Genomic DNA, 24,663 nt, shown 5'->3' with positions numbered 1-24,663 from the left:
TAAAAGAACCACACAAATTCTGGAGTTCAATGCAATGAACAAGATGAAGAATGCATTTTAAAGCACTGGAAATTGTAGGCAAATTAGAGAATTAGCCAGCTTGAAGATAGAAATCTAGAAATGGTACAAATCGGATAGGAAATATTTTAAAAATGAGGAAGTTCTATAAGAGCTATCCACCTCTTTTAGGAAGGGCAACATAAGGGTAGTGAATATCCTAGAAAAGACGGCAGAGAGAAGGGAGCAAAGAGTTTATTTAAATAAATAATAGCTGAGAACTTCCCAAACCCAGAGAAGAAACTGAATATACAAGTCCATAAAGCCAAGAAAACACCCAATTACCTTTTTCTAGACAGATTATACTAATTTGTCAAAAGTCAGTGACAAAGAATTTTAAAGGCAGCTAAGGAAAAAAGTGATGGTAACCCACAAAACTACCTCTTTGGGTATCAGATTTCTCAACAGAAATGCTAGAGACCAGGAGGAAGTAGAGTGACAGTCTGAAAATACTGAAAGATAAAAATTGTCACTCAGGAATACTCTGTCCAGCAAAGTTATCATTCAGATATGAAGGAAAAATAGACTTTCCCGTACAAATGAAAGCTAAGAGAGTTCATCAGCATTAGACTTGCCTCATAAAAAAACTTGAAAGGATCTTTTCTAACAGAAACAAAACAGCAAAAAATTACACAAAACTTTCAGTAAGGTGATAAATAGAATCAAAAATTACAAACCTTTATCACAATAGGGTTTTTTTCTCTTTTTTTAAAGTTTATTTAAATTGTAGGCTAATTACTTTACAATATTATGGTGGTTTTTGCCATACATTCACATGAAACAGCCATGGGTGTACATGTGTTCCCCATCCTCAACCTCCCCCCCACCTCCCTCCCCATCCCATCCCTCAGGATCATCCCAGTGCATCAGCCCTGAGTACCCTGTCTCATGCATCGAACCTGGACTGGCAGTCTATTTTGCATATGATAATTTACATGTTTCAGTGCTATTCTCTCAAATCATCCCGCCCTTGCCTTCTCCCACAGAGTCCAAAAGTCTGTTCTTTACATCTGTGTCTCTTACGCTGTCTTGCATATAGGATCATTGTTACCATCTTTCTAAATTCCATATATATGCATTAATATACCATATTGGTGTTTTTCTTTCTGACTTACTTCACTCTGTATAATAGGCTCCAGTTTCATCCACCTCATTAGAACTGATTCAGATGCATTCTTTTTAATGGCTGAGTAATATTCCATTGTGTATATGTACCACAGCTTTCTTATCCATTCATCTGCTGATGGACATCTAGGTTGCTTCCATGTCCTGGCTATTGTAAACAGTGCTGCGATGAACATTGGGGTATACATGTCTCTTTCAGTTCTGGTTTCCTCATTGTGTATGCCCAGCATTGGATTGCTGGGTCATATGGCATTTCTATTTCCAGTTTTTTAAGGAATCTCCACACTGTTCTCCATAGTGGCTGTACTAGTTTGCATTCCCACCAACAGTGTAAAAGGGTTCCGTTTTCTCTACACCCTCTCCAGCATTTATTGTTTGTAGACTTTTTGATAACAGCCATTCTGACAGGTGTGGGATGGTACCTCATTGTGGTTTTGATTTGCATTTCTCTGATAATGAGTGATGTTGAGCATCTTTTCATGTGTTTGTTAGCCATCTATCTGTATGTCTTCTTTGGAGAAATGTCTGTTTAGTTCTTTGGCCCATTTTTTGATTGGGTCGCTTATTTTTCTGGAATTGAGCTGCATGAGCTGCTTGTATATTTTTGAGATTAATTCTTTGTCAGTTGCTTCATTTGCTATTATTTTCTCCCATTCTGAAGGCTGTCTTTTCACCTTGCTTATAGTTTCCTTTGTTGTGCAAAAGCTTTTAAGTTTAATTAGGTCCCATTTGTTTATTTTTGCTTTTATTTCCATTACTCTGGGAGGTGGGTCATAGAGGATCCTGCTATGATTTATGTCAGAGAGTCCTTTGCCTATGTTTTCGTCTAGGAGTTTTATAGTTTCTAGTCTTACATTTAGATCTTTAATCCATTTTGAGTTTCTTTTTGTGTATGGTGTTAGAAAGTGTTCTAGTTTCATTCTTTTACAAGTGGTTGACCAGTTTTCCCAGCACCACTTGTTAAAGAGATTGTTTTTTCTCCACTGTATATTCTTGCCTCCTCTGTCAAAGATAAGGTGTTCATAGGGGCGTGGATTTATCTCTGGGCTTTCTATTTTGTTCCATTGATCTATGTTTCTGTCTTTGTGCCAGTACCATACTGTCTTGATGACTGTAGCTTTGTAGTATAGCCTGAAGTCAGGCAGGTTGATTCCTCCAGGTCCATTCTTCTTTCTGAAAATTGCTTTGGCTATTTGAGGTTTTTTGTATTTCCATACAAATTCTGAAATTATTTGTTCTAGTTCTCTGAAAAATACCATTGGTAGCTTGATAGGGATTGCACTGAATCTATAGATTGCTTTGGATAGTATATTCATTTTCACTATATTGATTCTTCCGATCCATGAACATGGTATATTTCTCCATCTATTTCACAATAGGTTTTTAAACTCTCACTCTGTTATAGCATAGCAGTTAAAGGGGGAAAACAGTTGAAAAAACAACTATAGTTACTTCAATTCAGTGACAAATTCACAACATAAAAAGGGATAATTTGAAACAACAAAAAATACAAAAGGGAAAGAGGAAAAGGACAGATCCTATGTAGTTAAATGAAGATAAGATCCTATCAGCAGCAAAAGTACTATTTTATCTATGAGAGGTTTCATACAGATTCCATGAGAACCACAAAACGTAAATCTAGAGTAGAAGCATGAAACAAAAAAGTAGGAAACTATGAAAGACAGAAAACCTCTAAACCAAAATGGCACACATCACATAAGGAAAAAAAACAATGGAGATCTAGAACAACCAGAAAATGAAAGCTAAAATGACAGTACTAAGTCCTCATCTATCACCAAAAATATAAATGGATTGAATTCACCAACCAAAAGCCACAAAGTGGTTGGATGGATTAAAAAAACAAGACCCAATGATATGCTGCCTCTAGATCAGCTCTGAAGACAAACATAAGCTCAAATTGAAGAAATGGAAGATGATAGTACAGGCAAATGGAAATTGACAGCAGCACAATAATAACAGGGAATTTTAACATCTCACTTGCATCAATGGATAAATCATCTAGAGAGAAATTCAACAAGGAAACAGCAGAAGCAGATGGATTTGATAGATCTGTACAGAACATCCAAATGCAGCAGAATATATATTCTTCTCAAGGGCACATGGAACTTTCTCAAGGACAGGCCATATCTTGAGCCACAGAACAAATCTCAGTAAACTTAAGATTAAAATCATATCAAGCATCTATCCCAATGGTATGGTATGAAACTGGAAATCAACTACAAGAAGAAAGGTGGAAAAATGGCAAGTATATGGAGACTGAACAGCATGCTGCTGCTGCTGCTGCTGCATCTCTTCAGTCGTGTCCGACTCTGTGCAACTCCATGGACTGCAGCCTACCAGGCTTCTCTGTCCATGGGATTCTCCAGGCAAGAACACTGGAGTGGGTTGAATACTGAACAACTATTGGGTCAACAAAAAAATCAAAGAAGAATTTAATTTTAATTTAATTTAAAATTACCTGAAGATAAATGAAAATGACAATATGGCAGATGCAACAAAAGCAGTATTAAGAGTGGAATTTATAGCAGTACAGGCCTACCTTAAGAAACAAGAAAAATCTCAAACAATCTAACCTTACAACCTAAAGGAACTAGAAAAAGAAGAACAAACAATGCCCAAAGTTCATAGAAGGAAGAAAATAATATCAGAGTGGAAATTATTAAATGAAATAGAGACTAAAAAGGCAGCAGAAAAGATCAGTGAAAATAAAAGCTGATTCTCTGAAAAGGTAAACAAAATTGACCAACCTTTATCTAGACTCACCAAGAAAAAAGAGAGGAGCCTCTGCAAAATCAGAAATTAAAGAGGAGAAACAGCAACAGATACCACAGAAATACAAAGGATTATAAGAGAATATTATAGACAGCTATTTGAACAAATTGGATGACCTAGAAGAAATGGACAAATTCTTAGAACCATATACCCTTCCAAGACTGAATGATGAAACAGGAGCAGACAGCTTCACAGGTCCATTCTACCAAATATTCAAAGATTTAACACTATCCTTTTCAAACTCTTCCCAAAAATTGAAGAGGAAGAAACGCTTCCTAACTCATTTTATGAGGCCAACATCACTCTGATACCAAAACCATACAAAGACAACACACAAAAAAGAAAATTATAGGCTATTATCTCTAATGAACATACACAACAAAATCCTCAATAAAATAACTAGCAAATCAGCTGCTACAATGCATTAAAAAGATTAAACATGTGATCAAGTGGGATTTATTCCACGGATGCAGGAATGATTCAACATCTACAAATCAATTAACTTGGTACATCCCATTAATAAAATGAAGGGTAAAAACCATATGATCCTCTCAGTAGATGTAGAAAAAAACATTTGAGAAGATTCAATACCCATTTATGATAAAAAGTCTCAATAAAGCGGTTATAGTAGAAACATACCTCAACATAGTAAAGGCCATATACATCAAACCCACAGCTAACATCATAGTCAACCAGGCTATTGCACACTTAGTAGACTATACAGTATAGTGTAAACATGACTTTTATATGCACTGAGAGACCAAAAAATTTGTGTGACTCACTCTACTATGATATTCCATTTGTCGCAGTGGTCTGATACCAAACATGAAATATTTCTGAGATATGCAGAGGAACCAGAGATCAAATTGCCAACATCCATCTGATCATAGAAAAAGCAAAAGAGTTCCAGAAAAGCACCTACTTCTGCTTTATTGACTACACCAAAGCCTTTGACTGTGTGGATCACAACAAACTGTGGAAAATTCTTAAAGAGATGGGAATACCAGACCACCTTACCTGCCTCCTGAGAAATCTGTATGCAGGTCAAGAAGCAACAGTTAGAACCGAACATAGAACAACAGACTAATTCCAAATTGGGAAAGGAGTACTGCAAGGCTGTATATTGTCACCCTGCTTATTTAACTTATATGCAGAGTACATCATGCAAAATGCCAGGCTGCATGAAGCATGAGCTGGAATCAAGATTGCCAGGAGAAATATCAGTAACCTCAGATATGCAGATGACACCACCCTTATGGCAGAAAGCGAAGAAGAACTAAGGAGCCTCTTGATGAAAGTGAAAGAGGAGAGTGAAAAAGTCGGCTTAAAACTCAACATTCAGAAAACTAAGATCATGGTATGTGGTCCCATCACTTCATGGCAAATAGATGGGGAAACAATGGAAACAGTAACAGACTATTTTCTTGGGCTCCAAAATGACTGCAGATGGTGACTGCAGCCATGAAATTAAAAGTCGCTTGCTCCTCAGAAGAAAAGCTATGACCAATCTAGACAGCATATTAAAAAGCAGAGACCTTACTTTGCCGACAGAGGTCCATCTAGTCAAGGCTATAGTTTTTCCAGTGGTCATGTATGTGTGTAAGAGTTAGACCATATGGAAAGCTGAGCACTAAAGAACTGATGCTTTTGAACTGTGGTGTTGGAGAAGACTCTTGAGAGTCCCTTGGACTTCAAGGAGATCCAGCCAGTCAATCCTGAAGGAAGACAGTCATATTCATTGGAAAGACGAAGCTGAAGCTCCAATACTTTGGTCAGTGAAGACCTGACTCATTGGAAAAGACCCTGATGATGGGAAAAATTAAAGGCAAGAAGAGACAGGGATGACAGAGGATGAGATGGTTGGATGGCATCACCGACTCAATGGACATAAGTTTGATCAAGCTCCAGGAGTTGGTGATGGACACGGAAGCCTGGCATGCTGCAGTTCATGGGGTCACAAAGCGTTGGACACAACTGAGTGACTGAACTGAACTGATGCCTGTATTAACTTTTCACAAAGAGACAGGGTTGCGTGGTTTGCTGAGAGGATGGTGAGGAAATCAGACTTGATAGAAGATGTATGCTTATGAACAGTGAAAGACTAAGACTGCAAAGTTTTAAAGAGAAAAGGTTGTATATATTTGAATCCTCAGCAGAGTCATTCATATAGTCTTATATACAGATAATTGATTCCTGTTTTTGAATAGGAGGAAGTATAATAAAGCTAGAATTTCAGGAATGTTAGTCTGGAATTTACTGAAGGAAAGAAATGTCAAATGATCACCCCAGAAATGGAGCGATTAGGCCTAACCTACACTTATGGCCATGGAATACAAATAAAGGCACAAATCCTAAGGACAATTTGGAAGAAGTATTGACAGGACTTTGACTCAGTCAAAACATGAGTTTTTTTGGTCTGTGTAATGAAGAACTTAGTGAGGAAGTTATAAAGGAAAAATTGGAAGAGATGAGTCAAATGGGAAGAGAGGAAAAATACTGATACTATAATTATAGTACAGAATTATAGTCAGAAGGTTATATATTCCTTAAGTGCTAGAGTCTTTAAATTTTAATCCATATGATGTAAAAATTAATACTATGTTAATATCTTTTCTATATAATTACAGATCTTTACAGTATGGAAATCAGTTCATATATCAATCAATGCCACGAATGTTATCATTATGGCTTGATTTTGGTGCTAAGGCATACGAATGGGAAAAAGGTATGATTTTTTTGATAAAAAATTTTAAGGGAATGAGATGGAAATCAGTTCACATATCAATCAATGCCACGAATGTTATCATTATGGCTTGATTTTGGTGCTAAGGCATACGAATGGGAAAAAGGTATGATTTTTTTGATAAAAAATTTTAAGGGAATGAGAAGAATTAACACGTGAGCAAGAAATCAAGTGTTAAAAAAGAGGAGAAAGACTAAACAGACTTTTTAAAGTTGTTGCAGTTGCAAAGCCTGCAAGTGAAGATTTGCTTGTTCCTTGGTCAGCCTAATACATATTGAAAAATACTAGTTTAAGCCAAATAGTTTACCTTAAAAATTACTATGGATTGTGGCTTGTTTTCTTTGCTTCTAGTGAAAATTAATGGGCCTTGAGTTTTTCAGTGGACTTAAATATTTTTTCCTACAGGGATAGAAAAATTATCTTTTCATAAACTGGCAAGTGATGTAGCTTTGGACTTGGGAATAACATATCATAAACCTGTTTTTAAAGCAAGATTGTTTTCTGTGAAACTGATACACTGTTTTGGGGTGTTGTTTTCTTTTTAATAGTATTTTTAACTTTGATTTTTTTTTTTTTTCCAGCTGGCCGCTCTGATCGTGTACAAATGAGAAATGATTTAGTTAAAATAAACAAAGTTATCACAGAGCACACAAATCAGTTAGCTCCGTATCAGTTTTTGACTGCCTTTTCACAGCTGATCTCCCGAATTTGTCATTCTCATGATGAAGTTTTTGTTGTCTTGATGGAAATTATAGCCAAAGTACTTCTGGCCTATCCTCAGCAAGCAATGTGGATGATGACAGCTGTGTCAAAGGTGATATATTAAACACAAAGCCATTGTCTTTTTCCATTTTATGTGGCATTGATTATTTAATGCTGATACATGTCCCAGGGTATCTCTCTTATATTAGATTTGTAGCAAGAAAATACATTTTAAGTATTTTTTAAAAGAAATTGTAGCACTATTTCTCATTATAAAATTCAGAAATATGTATCAAATTAAGTAAATAGTGTGTTTAAGATCAAAGGATTTATCATGCATTTTCTTTATGAAAGTATAGTATAGTAACAGAGAAGGCAATGGCACCCCACTCCAGTACTCTTGCCTGGAAAATCCCATGGATGGAGGAGCCTGGTAGGCTGCAGTCTGTGGAGTCACTAGGAGTCGGACGTGACTGAGCGACTTCACTTTCACTTTTCACTTTCCTGCATTGGAGAAGGAAATGGCAACCCACTCCAGTGCTCTTGTCTTGAGAATCCCAGCGACGGCGGGGCCTGGTGGGCTGCCGTCTATGGGTTGCACAGGGTAGGACACGACTGAAGTGACTTAGCAGCATAGTATAGTAAACTGTTAGTGCTTGGTGTAAAATGTAACCAGTTTTTTGTTCAAGTTTTTTTTTAATTAAAAGTGCCTGTGCTATTAATACTAGAAAGTTTTTAGTGCATTATCTTAATAATGTACAAGTTGGTAAATATATTTAATGAGTAAGTATATTAGGAGATTTAGAATATATACAGAATAAAAAAAGATAATTAAAATTCAGTTTATATCATTAATATTTTGATGTATTTTTGTATTTGTATTATCTCTGCATATTTTAGCACTAAATTTGGATTACATATATAATTTCATATTTTTCACTTGATTGTTACCATAATCATGTTCCCGTGTTTTTAAATATTCCTTTGAAGACACAATTTTTTAAAGTTTGTAAAGTTCTATAATGATTACCCATCTATGTTCAACTCTTATGGATTATTAAGGTTGTTCACTTTCTTTGCTGTTATAAAACATCTGGACACATCTGTATTCTCATTTCTGATTATTTCTTCAGGGTAGATCCTAAGAAGAGGATTCATCAGGTCACAGGATAGCAGCATTTCTTTGGCTGTTGATAGTATTGCCAAATAGATTTCCAGGAAATTTGTATCACTGTAAAGTTTCATCATGCATATTGTTTAAGCTGATTTTTGTCAACCAAAGTTTTGTTATCTTAAAAAAAAAAGATTTTGTTATCTCTTAAAAATATTTTAACAATTGAACTTTTTTTTTATGACAGTCTTCTTACCCCATGCGTGTAAACAGATGCAAGGAAATCCTAAATAAAGCTATTCAAATGAAAAAATCCTTAGAAAAGTTTGTTGGAGACGCAACTCGCCTAACAGATAAACTTCTAGAATTGTGCAACAAATCGGTACTATCATAAATCTTACTACTTATAAATCAAGTTGGGTAATTTTATACAAAACTTCCATATGATTTTAGTGGGTTTTATTTTACTTTGATTAGTTAAATTTAAATTCTCACATCTTAGTATACACATATATCAAAAGTTATCAAATCATGTACTTTAAATATGTGCAGTTTACCTTAATGAAGCTGTTTTTTTAATTTCTTATACCCTCTCTCAAATATTCTCTAAATTTCTAAAAGTTCTTAATATAAATTCTTCTGAGAGTGAATTGTCTGTATTTATTAGAAAATTTTTAAGTGGCAGATATGAAATATATGCATATAAAATATTCAGAGTTCTCTCTATGATTGTTTTCTGTCATATATTCGAACTTTCAAAATTCATATACATTAACCTACACATGCAAAAGGAAAGTTTTGAGTTTCATTCTCTTGGTACACATTTCATAATCTTCTAGGGGATAGGCACTGTGCTAAGGGAAACAAAGATGAATAAGACATGTTCTTCTGCCCTGAGGTACTCATAGTCACATAGGAAACCACACAGATGGCTGTCATCTAGTGTAATAGCTACATTTTTAGTAGGTGTATGACTGGAATATGGATATACTTACAGGAATGAACTGCTGTTCTTCCTAAGGAATTGGAGGGAAAAATACCTAAAGAATGTGTAGGAAAGGTAAAAGTGAGGATAAAGGTGTTTATAAGGAGGGACAGACTATAAGATAAATAGCTAAACTTCACTTTACAAATATTCACTCTATCATCTCTTTACAGGTGAGAAAATATAGAATACCCTATGTCTCACCTTCCCTTCAATAAACATCTTCAAAGAATAATCTGTTTTGGCTATCTGCATTAGTCCTATGTGACCCCTGATGCACTTGACATTGTGAAAGATAATGTTATGATAATGGCCAGCATTTATAAACTACTGGCACTTTTTTAAGTGCTTTACATGTACAAACTTCTAGTTCTTTATGTAAAATCTTTATGGCCAGCTACATTAGAAATTCAGGATTTTTCAGATTTTTAAAAGTAATACAATACATATACTTTTTATTAAGTATCATCACTAGGAGTAATCTGACAGCATATCCCATAATCAGATACATAACTATTTCTGCAGTAAAACATGTTAATCTTTGCACTAAGTGAGAAATTCAGGTATCACATAAAATTTGGTACAAAAAAAAGTTTGATGTAAGGACCCCTTTGGAATTTATAATGTGTGCTAACAAATTGTAGGCCACTATTATCTTGTCATTTAATATCCTATAATGTAGGTACTATTATTATTGATGAGGTAAAAGAGTACAAAGAGGTTTAAATGAGATGATGTATTTTTTTTAAAAATTAGAAAACTACAGGCTGCTGAGCCATTGAAATTAAGATATTATAGAAGTAGAATTTTTCTTTGGGTAAAATTAAGCATTCTGTAATTGAAGGTAAACAGAGAAATTAAAATGTACTACTTTTTTTCCCCCCAGGTGGATGGAAGTAGTTCCACACTGAGCATGAGCACTCATTTTAAAATGCTTAAAAAGCTGGTAGCAGAAGCAACGTTTAGTGAAATCCTCATTCCTTTACAGTCAGTAATGATACCTACTCTTCCGTCAATCCCAGGTGCCCATGCTAACCATGAGCCGTTTCCTGGGCATTGGGCCTATATTGCAGGCTTTGATGATACGGTAAACTGCATTTTTATGTTGCTGTTTTTAAGATTGTTAAAAAATACAAATTAAGTTTAAAAGTGTTTTTCTCAGAGACTAAGTGAATTTTTTGTGTTTGTGAAGAAAAAAATGATTAGAAATACAGAAAATTAATACTCTTATTATACTAATGGGACAAAATTAAGTGATAAAAATCCCATATTCAATCTGGTATTTTGATTTTTCAAATGTTCATTTTCTCTTAGTATGACTAAAATCCTTATTTTTTCCATAATTTTCTTTTTCCAGATTCTTCTTTGTCATAAAAATGGAGAGAGAAGGAGAACAAAATACAATTTTGTTTGTAATTTGTGTTTTGGGAAGAAGTGAAATTCGGCTAGGAAGAGTTTGTTTCATTGTTGTTGTTGCTATCTTAGAGAAATAGTACCAGAGCACTTCTAAATAAATACTTTTGAAAACTCTAGATTTATTCTAGTACTTCTGTGGCTCAAAATGTTTTAACTGTTAGCTTCAGAGCCAGCTACTAAGCCACATAATGAAATCATTCTTGTTACTTATAATCATGCTTTGTTCTTAAGAATATTATTCAGCTTATTAAATTCCATCTTTAATTGGACCTGATTTTGAAGGAGTTTTTTTGTCAGAAATCAAATTACTTTCTATTGATAAACATTTCTTACCATTCAGTATCAGTATCAGTTCAGTCACTCAGTTGTGTCAGACTTTTTGTGACCCCATGGGCTGCAGCATGCCAGGCCTCCCTGTCCATTGCCAACTCCCAGAGTTTACTCAAATTCATGTCCCTTGAGTCGATGATGCGATCCAACCATCTCATCCTCTGTCATCCCCTTCTCCTCCAGTCTTCAATCTTTCCCAGCATCAGGGTCTTTTCAGATGAGTCAGTTCTTTGCATCAGGTGGCCAAAATCTTGGAGTTTCAGCTTCAGCATCAGTCCTTCCAATGAATAGTCAGGACTGATTTCCTTTAGGATGGACTGGTTGGATCTACTGATAGTCCAAGGGACTCTTAAGAGTCTTCTCCAACACCACAGTTCAAAAGCATCAATTCTTCGGCACTCAGCTTTCTTTATAGTCCAACTCTCACGTCATACATGACTACTAGAAAAACCATAGCTTTGACTAGAAGGACCTTTGTTGGTAATGTCTCTGCTTTTTAATATGCTGTCTAGGTTGCTCATAGCTTTTCTTCCAAGTAGCAAGCCTCTTAATTTCATGGCTGCAGTCACCATCTGCAGTGATTTTGGAGCCCTAAAATATAAAGTCTGTCACTATTTCCCCATCTATTTGCTATGAAGTGATCTGGGACTGGATGCCATGATCTTCGTTTTCTGAATGTTGAGCTTTAAGCCAACTTTTTCACTCTCCTCTTTCACTTTCATCAAGAGGCTCCTTAGTTCTTTGCTTTCTGCCATAAGAGTGGTGTCATCTCCATATCTGAAGTTACTGATATTTCTCCTGGCAATCTTGATTCCAGTTTGTGCTTCATCCAGTCCAGCCTTTCTAATGATGTACTCTGCATATAAGTCAAATAAAGCAGGGTGACAGTATACAGTCTTGATGTACTCCTTTCCCGATTTGGAACCAGTCTGTTGTTCCATGTCTGGTTCTAACTGTTGCTTCTTGACCTGCATACATATTTCTCAGGAGGCAGGTCAGGTGGTCTGGTATTCCCATCTCTTTCAGAATTTTCCACAGTTTGTTGTGATCCATACATCAAAGGCTTTGGCATAGTCAGTAAAGCAGAAGTAGATGTTTTTTCTGGAACTCTCTTGCTTTTTCAATGATCGAACAGATGTTGGCAATTGGATCTCTGGTTCCTCTGCCTTTTCTAAATCCAGCTTGCACCCCTGGAAGTTCATGGTTCACGTACTGTTGAAGCCTGGCTTGGAGAATTTTGAGCATTACTTTGCTAGTGAGATGAGTACAATTGTGCAGTAGTTTGAGCATTCTCTGGCATTGCCTTTCTTTGGGATTGGAATGAAAACTGACCTTTTCTAGTCCTGTGGCCACTGCTGAGTTTTCCAAATTTGCTGGCATGCTGAGTGCAGCACTTTCACAGCATCATCTTTTAGGATTTGAAATAGCTCAACTGGAATTCCATCACCTGCACTAGCTTTGTTCGTAGTGATGCTTCCTAACGCCTGCTTGACTTTGCATTCCAGGATGTCTGGCTTTAGGTGAGTGATCATACCATCGTGATCATCTGGGTTGTGAAGATCTTTTTTATATAGTTCTTCTGTGTATTCTTGCCACCTCTTCTTAATATCTTCTGCTTCTGTTAGGTCCATGCCATTTCTGTCTTTATTGTGCCCATCTCTGCATGAAAAGTTCCCTTGGTATCTCTAATTTTCTTGAAGAGATCTCGAGTCTTTCCCATTCTGTTGTTTTCCTCTGTTTCTTTGCATTGATCACTGAGGAAGGCTTTCTTATTTCTACTTGCTATCCTTTGGAACTCTGCATTCAAATGGGTATATCTCTCCTTTGCCCCTTTGCCTTTCATCTCTCTTCTTTTCATAGTTGTTTGTAAGGCCTCCTCAGATAACCAATTTTCCTTTTTGCATTTCTTTTTCTTGGGCATGGTCTTGATCCCTGCCTCTTGTACAATGTCACGGACCTCCATCCATAGTTCTTCAGGCACTCTATCAGATCTAATTCCTTGAATCTATTTGTCACTCTCACTGTATAGTCGTTAGGAATTTGATTTAGGTCATACCTGAATGGTCTAGTGGTTTTCCCTACTTTCTTCAATTTGAGTCTAAATTTGGCAATAAGGAGTTATGATCTGAGCCACAGTCAGCTCCCAGTCTTGTTCTTGCTGTTTTATAGAGCTTCTCCATCTTTGGTTGCAAAGAATATAATCAATCTGATTTTTTACCATTTCTTTCTGATTTGTTACCATTAAAGGCATTTAAAAACTGTCTTAGGTTCTACAGAAAAGTCCTAAGGAAAATGTTTCAAAAATCATTTAAACATTGTGGCTGCTTTAAGAGGCTGCCTAAATTTGGATACTATGAACTTACATTGCTGACAAAGTAATCCTTTTACTTCAATAGCCATGTCTAATGGGTGAAAATGTGTCTCTACTTATGGGTAACCATTCTTTTCATAGATCATAGATAAAGATAAATTAATAAAACCGTCAACTTTCTATATAATACAGGTTATTATATTTTCCTTTATTTATGAGATAACAATATAATACACATAGAAATTTAAACAAAAAATTTGACCTTAATTTATATATAACTCATCATCTTTTAGGTAGAAATTCTTGCTTCTCTTCAGAAACCAAAGAAGATCTCTTTAAAAGGATCTGATGGAAAGTTCTACATTATGATGTGTAAGCCAAAAGATGACTTGAGAAAGGATTGTAGACTAATGGAATTCAATTCCTTGATTAATAAGGTTTGGATACAGTTTGCTTTTATTTTAGAATTGCTATAATTACTGAGATATGGGCAAGTAGATCCCTCTTGAAGAAGTGAGCTATACTGCCTTTTTCATGTTCACTTAATTTATTTTATCAGGATAAAATATACTTACATAAAATTTACCATCTTAACCATTTTTAAGTGTTCAGTTCAATTTAGTGGTATTAAGTACATTCACATTGTTGTATAGTCATCCTTCTCCAGAACTTTTTTCATCTTCTCAAACTGAAACTCTGTATCTATTGAATAGTAAACTCCCTATTCCCGTCCTCGCCCAGGCTCTGGTAACCACCATTCTACTTTATGTCTCTATGAATTTAAGTACTCTAGATATCTCATTTAAGTGGAGTCAAATAGTATTTGTCCTTTTTGCTCAATCAGTTGTGTCCAACTCTTTGTGACCCTGTGGACTGTAGCCCACCAGGCACCTCTGTCCATGGGGATTCTCCAGGCAAGAATACTAGAGTGGGTTGCCATGCCCTCCTCTAGGAGATCATCCCAACCCAGGGATCGAACCCAGGTCTCCTGCATTGCAGGCGGATTCTTTATCATCTGAGCCACCAGGGAAGCCCCTATTACTGGCTTTTTCACTTAGCATTATGTCATCAAGTTCATTTATATACAGCATGTCAGAATTTCTTTCCTTTATAAGGTTGGATAATATAGAATTGAATGTGTAATCCACATTTTATTTATCCATTCACCCATCAGTGGACACATGGGTTGCTTCTACCTTTTGACTGTTGTGAATAATGCAGCCATGAACCTAGGTGTATAGATATCTATTCGAGTCCCTGCTGTCAGTATTTTGGATATGTGTCCTGAAGTGGAACTTTCTGGTTTCACTTAATTTTTTAAAAGTAAGATACTTTTGTTATATTGAGAAAAAGAAGTAAAAGACATATTAACAAAGGAAAATATTTTCTATGTAATGTTTAAATTATCTATAATGTATTTTTTCTATCAGATTTATTTATGTTTTATGTTTCAGTGCTAGGAAAAAATGTTATTTCTATTTTTACCAGCACTCTTTTTAAAGGTGATCATTAGTGGGGTTTTGTTTTTTTTCCAGTGCTATTGGTAAGTGCTTGATTTCTGTCTCAGAGATGGTATGAAAAATCTCATTAAAAGGTTATTATAAATGTATGGTCTTTTGGTGTTTTGAATTATTCTCTAGCCAGGTTTTTATAAGTGCATCTATTTTTATATTGGTAAAAAATTAAACCATACTGTGAAAACCTTACTTTTTTTTGATATGCTATTCATTCTTCCTTTCTATCCCCTTCCTACATTTTACTGGTACCTCTTTTATTAGCAGGAAAAGTTATGGACCCTTAACATAGAAAACATATAGCAGCAGATGAGTTTTGTTTTGTTTTTTTAAGAAGAATTATGATTTGTGCTCAGTTTAACCAAAGGTAGTTTAAAAACTAATTCCATATTAAAAACCCATTTCAAAGGTATTATGAAGGGAAGGAATATTCTTTATTTAAAATGTTGTTTAGTAACTTGGTAACTTAATTTACTGATATTAAACTATCAGTATGTTTGTTCCAAAGCTCCTTGAGTGTTTTTCTAGTTGGGAGTATCAAGTGGCCTGGATTTCATTTATAAATTTATCTTAATCAGCTTTGTTACCAATTAAGTTGTTTCATTACCATTCCCCCACATTAACATGGTCAAATAGCCTGATGGTGAAAAACTAGTCTCATTATGTTGGTCTAGGAGGCCATATTACTGATCTTGTTATGTGATTCTCATGCCATACTATTTTGCTGACATTTGTGTAGCCTATTTATTCCTAACACTTAAAATGTATTTTTGATCAGTTGCTTGTGTTTTTGAATTTGACAGGTTACAATTATAGATCTGTGCATAGTTTGTTCATTTCATACAGTTCCAGAATTAAATAACATACTGTTTATCCTTACCTAGTATATTTTAGGATTAAGCAGATGAGATGTGAAAAGCTTTCCTCTGCTAGATGATTTTTCAAATGAGGCTATATGGGGATATCGTAAAACTCATATTTTTTTGATCATGCATCTTTTGGGTAAAATTAAATAGCTTCTCTGTGACTAAGGACTTAATGTTTCAGGAATGTCTTGGTTGTCATTATTTGTCATAATTATAATATTTTTGAAGACTGTATTGTTGTCATATTAATAGTGAGTAATTTAAAGAAGTACTTACCAAAGGCATTTCTAATGATTTGGTAATAAATTATGGATACTGTCCCAGTAGTTTCCTGCTCTACCATTCTAAAGAATTATTCATCTGTACTACATAGTAAGCTTTAATTGACATTCTTTTGCTATGAAAAGAAAAATCTTTAGATAGATTTGACATAACATTTAGAAATTTTTAACTTTTAAGTGTGTGTGTTGTTTTTTTTTAATAGTGCTTAAGAAAAGATGCAGAATCTCGTAGAAGAGAACTTCATATTCGAACGTATGCAGTTATTCCACTGAATGATGAATGTGGGATTATTGAATGGGTCAACAACACTGCTGGTTTGAGACCTATTCTGACCAAACTATATAAAGAAAAGGGTACTAAAATTAATTCTTACGGTATAAACATATAATATAGGTATAATAATTATTAACATATATCATTGTACATTTTAGGGGTATAAGCCATAGTAAAATTTCTAGGTACTATATGCAGAAGTATTTAAGACATTTCTTCCTTCCTTCCTTCCTTCCTTGTGTTTTAATTCTTTTTATTTATTCCAAAAGGATTTGAGATAGCTTACAAATATGTATATGAAAATGTAATTTTTTAGGAGTTATTGGTTAGCAATTCTTAAACTACTTTATGTGTAAACTAGACTTGAGTAAGTAAATAAATACATTATGGTTAATGAGAGCTAGTTTTACATTATTAGAGAAAGAAAAGGAAAGATAAAGCTAGAATGAAACCAAAGTGTTAGACTAGGATTAGACTTTCCCACTGGCCAAACATCGAATAATTTAAGCACCAAAATAAACAGTGACAGTATTAGATTATAACCCATGGAATAAAATAATTTGAATACAATTTGATTAAAAGTAGATATTTTCCTGTCCTATTTTCACCAAAAGAAAATTGCCCCTTTTTCCATTTGGCTTGTGTGATTAATGGAAATCACTTTACCTTGCAGGAGTTTATATGACAGGGAAGGAACTTCGGCAGTGTATGCTGCCAAAATCAGCAGCTTTGTCTGAAAAACTCAAAGTATTCCAAGAATTTCTCCTGCCCAGGCATCCTCCTGTTTTTCATGAGTGGTTTCTGAGAACATTCCCTGATCCTACATCATGGTTAGTTACCAAGAATATAATATATTGTTATGGTTAGCTTTTTAAAAAAATATATTTATATGTATGTTGCCTCATATGATACAAGGATATTTGATAGGCATTATATTTCCTTTAGGTACAGTAGCAGATCAGCATACTGTCGTTCCACCGCAGTTATGTCAATGGTCGGTTATATCCTGGGCCTTGGAGACCGTCATGGTGAAAACATTCTCTTTGATTCTTTGACTGGTGAATGTGTACATGTGGATTTCAACTGTCTCTTCAATAAGGTATGTGATATGACTTACCATAGGTAATTCTGTGTTTTCTCCTAATATCCTTTCCTCAACAGCTGTTCTTCCTAGACAATTTGTAGCAGTTACAGTCTCAGTTAAGTGACATTGCAAGTTGGTTAACTGGTTTTAGTCAGTGGATCCCATATCCCTCAGTAAAGCAACTTAGGTTGGAGAGAACTCAAAAGAGTGATACAGTAAAACTAAACTAAAGCACTGAACTTTTTAAGTCCAAAAGTATAGATCCAAGTTCTGACTCATAGTTCTCTTAAATGAACAGTTCATTTTACTAAGACTCAGTTTTAAAGGGACAGTAATTTGATGTGATTGTTTCCAAACCTGGCAGCACATCAGAATCATCTAAGAAATTTTTTGTAATGCAGATACCTAGGAAACATCCCAGGAAATTCAGATTCTGTAGGTCCAGACTGGGGTTTGGTAATAAATGAAGGTTGGACTCTCCTTAAGCCCACCCTCCAATTTTCCAATGTTATGATCCTGAAAGGTGAACTGGTAATTAAACCCAGTTTAATTTTCTTCATCCTGATTCTCTATGGGTTGCCATCTGCTGTTTGGAAACCACGAAAAGCCACAGACCCAACAGAAAACAAATCAGAGATAAATCACTGGTATAGGGGATTCATACATGAGAGAAACTTAGGGAAACTGACCAGAGTGATGAAAACATTCTAGGAAAGGCAGGTTAGAGAATGGCAGAAAATAAATGAACTGGACTTCATCATAATACATGTTACATACACTTCCTGTCTCAGGGATGTGTGTGTGTGTGTGAGTTGCTCAGTCATGTCTGACTCTTTGCGACTCCATAGACTATAGCCGACCAGGCTCCTCTGCCCATGGAATTCTCTAGGCAAGAATACTGGAGTGGGTTGCCATTCCCTTCTCCAGGGGATCTTCCCAACTCAGGGATTGAACCCGGGTCTCCTGCATTGCATTCTTTACTGTCTGAGCCACCAGGGAACCCCCGTTAATAGAAGGCTAAATAATAAATCATAAATACTTCTCTATAATGCTATTCACTTCAGTAATGCAGTGAAAGATGAATCTACCCATCCTCTAGATCTTATCCAAGGAGTTGTGTTTCAATTCCTCAAAAGCAGAGGTAGAGTCATATGACTCATGATAGAGGCCACTAATGTAAGCTGCAAATATAAATATTTTGAGAGAATGTTTGCTCTTTGCTAAAAGAGTCAAATATGAAGCTTCAAATTTTTTGCATAGTTTAAAATTACAGCATTTTTACTTTTTAATGTAATGCCTTGTTTTAAGGGAGAAACCTTTGAGGTCCCAGAAATTGTTCCATTTCGCCTGACTCATAATATGGTTAACGGAATGGGTCCGATGGGAACGGAAGGTCTTTTTCGAAGAGCTTGTGAAGTTACAATGAGACTAATGCGAGATCAGAGAGAGCCTTTAATGAGGTAATCCTTTATATTCTGTAAACAATTTAATAGTAACTTTGGATGTGACTATTGGTTCTTAAGTATGTTTTCTTTATACAGAAGCTACTTTGTACTGAAGTTTTTTTTTAATAATACCTTTCATTAAGATATATTTTACATAACAAAAAATTCAGTCTTAATACATATACTACAGTGGTTTTAGTATATTCACAAGACTGTGTGACCATCACCACTATCTAATTATAAAATATTTTCATCACTTCCAAAAGAAATTAACAGTCACTCCCCAATTCTACTCCCCCACCATCTCCTGGTAACCACTGATCTCTTTCTGTCTCTATTTGTTGTTGTTGTTCAGTTGCTAAGTCGTGTGCTACTCTTTGCAACCCCATGGCACGCCAGGCTCCCCTGTCCTCCACTAACTCCTAGAGTTTGCTCAAATTCCCGTCCATTGAATCCGTGAGGCTCTCTACGCATCTCATCCTCTGCCGCCCCCTTCTCTTCTGCCCTCAGTCTTTCCCAGCATCAGGGTCTTTTCCAATGAGTTGGCTCCTCGCAGCAGGCCAAAGTATTGGAGCTTCAGCTTCAGCATCAGTCCTTCCAATGGATATTCAGGACTGATTTCCTTTAGGATGGACTGGTTTGATCTCCTTGCAACCCAAGAGACTCTCGAGAGGCTTCTCCAGCACCACAGATCGAAAGCATCAGTTCTTCAGCGCTCAGCTTTTTTTATGGTCCAACTTTCACATTTATACATAACTATTCAAAAAAACAAAGCTTTGACTATAAGGACCTTTGTGGGCAGAGTGATATCTCTGCTTTTTTAATACACTGTCTAGGTGTGTCATAGCTTTCCTTCCAAGGAGCGTCTTTTAATTTCATGGCTGCAGTCACTGTCTGAAGTGATTTGGGAACCCAAAAAATCTGTCACTGCTTCTGTCTCTATAGATTTGTGTATTCTGAATATTTCATATATAAATGGAATTACACAAAATGTGACCTTTCGTGTGTGTCATCTTTCACTAGCATAATGTTAAGGTTTTATCTGTGCTGTAACATGTATCAGTACTTCATTCTTTTTTATTGCCAAATAATATTCTATTATATGGATATACCACCTTTTGTTTATCAGTTCATCAGTTAATGGACATTTGGATTGGTTTGGCTATTGTGTATAGTGTGGCTGTGAACACTGAGTACAAGTTTCATGTTGATACATGTTTTCTTTTGGTTATACCTAGGAGTAGAATCCTGGATCATAAGTTAACTCTAAGCTTAACATTTTGAGGAGCTTTCAAACTGTTTTGAAAAGCAGATGTAATACATTATAGTCCCACTAGCAGTGTCTGAGGGTTCTAATTTCTCCACATCCTTACCAGAACTTGTTATTGTCTATTTTATTTGGGGCTTCCCACATGGCTCAATGGTAAAGAATCTGCCTGCCAATGCAGGAGACACAGGTTTGATCCCTGGGTCGGGAAGATCCCCGGAGAAGGAAATGGCAACCTACTCCAGTATTCTTGCTTGGAAAATCCCATGGACAGAGGAGCCTACAAAAGAGTCAGACACAGTTTAGCGACTAAACAGTAACAATGTTGGTGGGTGTGAAATTGTATGTCATTGTTTCAGATTGCATTTCCCTAATGATCAGTTATGTTGAGCATCTTTTCATGTATTTATTGGTCACCTGTATATATTCTTTGGACAAATGTCTATTTAAATCCTTTGCCCATTTTTAAAATTGGATTATTAGTCTTTCTTTGAGTTGTGAGAGTTCTTTAAATACTCTGGATACAGACCTTCATGAATATATGATTTGTAAGTATTTTCTCTGATATATGAATTGCTGATTAATTTTTGATGATGCCCTTTGAAGCAAAACAGTTTTACCTTTGATGGCTAATTTATGTACATTTGTTGTTATTTGTACATTTTGGTGTCATATCTAAGAAACTACTGTATAATTCAAAGTCATGAAGAGTCACATATATGTCTTAGTGTTTTACAGTTTTAGCTCTTATTTAAATCTTTGATCATTTTTAGTTATTTTGTGCATCTAGAGTGAAGTTGGGCTCTTTATTATTTTAAATATGTGTATCCAGTTGTTTCAGCACCATTTTTGAAAAGATTATTTTTCTCTTATTTAATTGTCTTGACACTTCTGTTGAAAATCAATTGACCATACATGTAAAGGCTTATTTCTAGATTCTCAGTTTTATTCCATTGATTTATATATCTAACCTTATGCCAACAGCAACACTGTCCTGATTACTGTAGATTTGTAGTAAATTTTGAAATCAGGAAATGTGTATCCTCCAACTTTTTTTTTTTTCCCAAGATTATTTAACTGTTACAAGTATATTGCATTTCCATATGCGTTGTAAGATCATATTGTCATTTTCAGCAATGGCCAGCCTAAATTTTGATAGGAATGACATTGTAAATCAATTTAGGGAGCAGTGCCATCTTAACAGTATTAAGTCTTCTGATCCATGAAGTTGATAAGTCTTTCTATTTATTTAGTTAGTTAGTTAAGTTGCTCAGTCATGTCCAACTCTTTGCGACCCCATGGACTGTAGCCCACCAGGCTCCTCCATCCATGGGATTCTCCAGGCAAGAATACTGGAGTGGGTTGCCATTTCCTTCTCCAGGGGGCTATTTATTTAAGTCTTCTTAAATTTCTTTCAACAATGTTTTATAATTCTTAGTTTGCAAATCTTGTAGTTAACTTTTTAAAAATGTGTTCCTAAGTATTTTATTCCTTTTAATGCTATTCTGAAAGGAATTTTTTTCTTAATTTCATGTTTGTTCATTGCTAGTGTATAGAAACATAACTAAATTTATATATTGATCATGTATCCTGTAATCTTACAGAACCCATTTATTTGTTGTAATAGTTATTTTTATAGATGCCTTAAGATTTTTCTCTCTACAACAGCAGGTCATCTGTAAATAGAATTTTACTTCTTCTTTCCAATCCAATCTCAGTGCCTTTTCTTTTTCTTACCTAATTGCCCTAGCTAGATCAACATCAAATAGCCGTGGGGAGACATCTACATCCTTGTCTTGTTCCTAACCTTTGGGGTAAAGAAGCCAGTCTTTCACCATTAAATATGATGTTAGTTGTGGAAAGTAGTTTTTTAGAAGAACATGTAAAGCTTACTTACCCACTTTATTTAATTTAAGAGCTGTCTACCAGGCATTATGGTAGAATACATTGGTTACGTGTAGGCAAAGGCAAATTCTCTGAAAGAGAAAGTATAGCATTTTCTGAAGCAGTAGTAATGTGTTTAGTAAAGTATTATGATTAGCTTCTCATCCTTCAGTTACCTTCACCTAAGTGTTGACTTTAATGAGAATTCTTTTTATAAAAATAACACTGTATTATAATATTTGTTTCCATTTTAGTGTCTTAAAGACTTTTCTACATGATCCTCTTGTGGAATGGAGTAAACCAGTGAAAGGGCATTCCAAAGCAGCACTGAATGAAACAGGGGAAGTTGTCAATGAAAAGGTCAGTAGAAGGTGCAGCTTGATATGAACTGATATTGTATTTCTCTGCAAATGGAAACTGATTCTAAATACTGTCAGTGACTGACCACTTAATACTCTGAAATCTAGTTCACCATGTAGTAGGACAATGCCGTAAGTTTTCTCATCATTACTAATGTTAACACTATTATCCTTCATGTAATAAAAACAGTTCAAGATATGCCTGTTTAATCATAACAATTCACAATTATGATAAAGAGTGGGAAAAACGTGAACACAAATTGCCTGAATTTATAGAGCAGCAGGTTTCAGCTTCAATATGTAGAAGTCACTCTACTAACACAGTAGTCCCTTTTCCCTGGGTTTCCATTGGAGATAGGTTCCAGGACCCCCTTGGAATGGATACCAAAATCCCAGATTGCTCAAATCCCTTATATAAAATGACATGGCATTGTATATATAACCTGTGTATATCATCCCATATACTTTAAATCATCTCTAGATTACTTATAGTACCTAATACAAAGTAAATACCATGTAAATAGTTGTAAATATAGTGTAAATGCTATGTAAATAGTTGCTGGTACGTGGCAAATTCAAATTTTCTGTTTTGGAACTTTCTAGAATTGTTTTTCCCTGAATTTTTTCAGTACACTGTTGGTTGAATGATTGGCTGCAGTGAGCTGACTATATTGGTTGAAGACTCAAATTTTCCAGATAGTTGTTTTAAGTAAGTTAGAATAGCTTGAGGATTGTTATTCTAATAACATCATTCTCACTTTTGCATTCTGATATGCTATCTTGATTGAGAGAAATATGTAGGATTCCAGGTGCTCATGTAGAATTCCCATTTGCATAAACTAATGGAAGATATTAGGCATCAGAGTTTTATTGCTATTCCTAGAATATTAATATTCAAATGTTTATGTCCTAAACACTTTTTCGGGTAGTTTTTTTTTTATTAATTATTTTTCTAGACTTCTAATGTGGAAGAGATTCTTGCTATTTCACTTAGTCCTGAAAAACTTCCACGCAGTTGATGTTAGGTCAACATTGCAAGTTTTAAGATCAGTATCTCAAGTTATCATATTTGTTTCTTCTCTCTTTTGTCTGTATTTGCTCTTAACAAAAGGGGTAAGGGTCAGTAAAATGGCATTAATATTTGTTAAATAACAGAAAGTCAGTAATTCCAGTTTATAAACATACATCCACATGTCACTGGGACCTTAGTTCTTATGATCTTCCATTTCTTTTTAGGCCAAGACTCATGTTCTTGACATCGAGCAGCGACTACGAGGTGTAATCAAGACCCGAAATAGAGTGACAGGGCTGCCATTATCTATCGAAGGACATGTGCATTACCTTATACAAGAAGCTACTGATGAAAACTTGCTATGCCAGATGTACCTTGGTTGGACCCCATATATGTAAAATGGAATTACTTTAAAGAATATGTTAATAATCTAAATTTAATGCATTTGGTGCATTAATCTGTGGTTGTTATCTATTCAATTCCAAAGTAAAACATATGTTTATATTCTCAGAGTCACTGGCATTTCTCCCTGATTGTTAATAATATTTAAAATAATATATGTTGTTATGAAATAAACTTTTCTTAATATATGTGTATTATAGAGAAATGGAATATTGTATGTTTTTATGCTCTAAAAAGATATTTGCAAAAAACAAGCCAGCCTAATTTCATTTCACAATTTTCACTGATTATAAGTGCTAGCATAAGGATTCATTTGAACAAAAAATTATATTGAATACTCTTTATGTTAACACTGTGCTATATTTGTGCACAAAGCTAACAATAGTTGCCCTGCCATCTGGGAATTGTCTAGTAAGAGAGATGTAAAACATACACAGCACATTATTAACTTCACTTAGTAAAACTCCCTTTTTTTTGGTATGGTTGAAAATATGATAGGGAGAGAAAAGTTAGCCAATTAGCATGAATACGAAAACTGTATAAACATTCTGTAATTTTTAAAGATGCTACCATACTAAAAGTGCACCAGAATGCAGAATCCTGTAGTTTGGGGGAAAAGCAGTACGTAACATTTCATGAGGTTTTAAAACCGAAACAATTTTAATAATAAATTTGGGGGTATGTTTTATTACAGAAGATTTA

General features: G+C 35.0%; 1 protein-coding gene across 4 annotated transcripts in view; it reads left to right on the top strand.

Moving 5' to 3' along the window:
* The window catches only part of ATR (ATR checkpoint kinase), a 120,241-nt gene extending 96,075 nt beyond the window's left edge, over nt 1-24,166 (top strand). For 2 of the 4 annotated variants that reach the window (XM_086380906.1, XM_086381072.1), the window contains 11 exons: nt 6,603-6,700; nt 7,300-7,532; nt 8,779-8,913; nt 10,403-10,603; nt 13,867-14,010; nt 16,438-16,588; nt 17,182-17,338; nt 17,454-17,607; nt 18,901-19,052; nt 22,443-22,548; nt 23,784-24,166. In XM_086380906.1, coding sequence (XP_086237032.1) covers nt 6,603-6,700; nt 7,300-7,532; nt 8,779-8,913; nt 10,403-10,603; nt 13,867-14,010; nt 16,438-16,588; nt 17,182-17,338; nt 17,454-17,607; nt 18,901-19,052; nt 22,443-22,548; nt 23,784-23,957 — 1,705 coding nt within the window. In that variant the 3' untranslated portion in view covers nt 23,958-24,166. Of the gene's footprint in view, nt 1-6,602; nt 6,701-7,299; nt 7,611-8,778; nt 8,914-10,402; nt 10,604-13,866; nt 14,011-16,437; nt 16,589-17,181; nt 17,339-17,453; nt 17,608-18,900; nt 19,053-22,442; nt 22,549-23,783 lie in introns of those variants that run through there. The other 2 variants (XR_015156470.1, XR_015156487.1) reach the window with 2 other exon arrangements.
* The last annotated feature ends 497 nt before the right edge of the window (nt 24,167-24,663 follow it).

Source organism: Bos grunniens, chromosome 1 (genome assembly GCF_055505025.1).
Source record: "Bos grunniens cultivar Pamir isolate PY7600 chromosome 1, Bosgru_T2T1.0, whole genome shotgun sequence".
In the NCBI taxonomy this organism is placed as follows: domain Eukaryota; kingdom Metazoa; phylum Chordata; class Mammalia; order Artiodactyla; family Bovidae; genus Bos; species Bos grunniens.
Note: the sequence above shows the minus strand (reverse complement) of the source record. Positions and strands in the feature narration are given on the sequence as shown.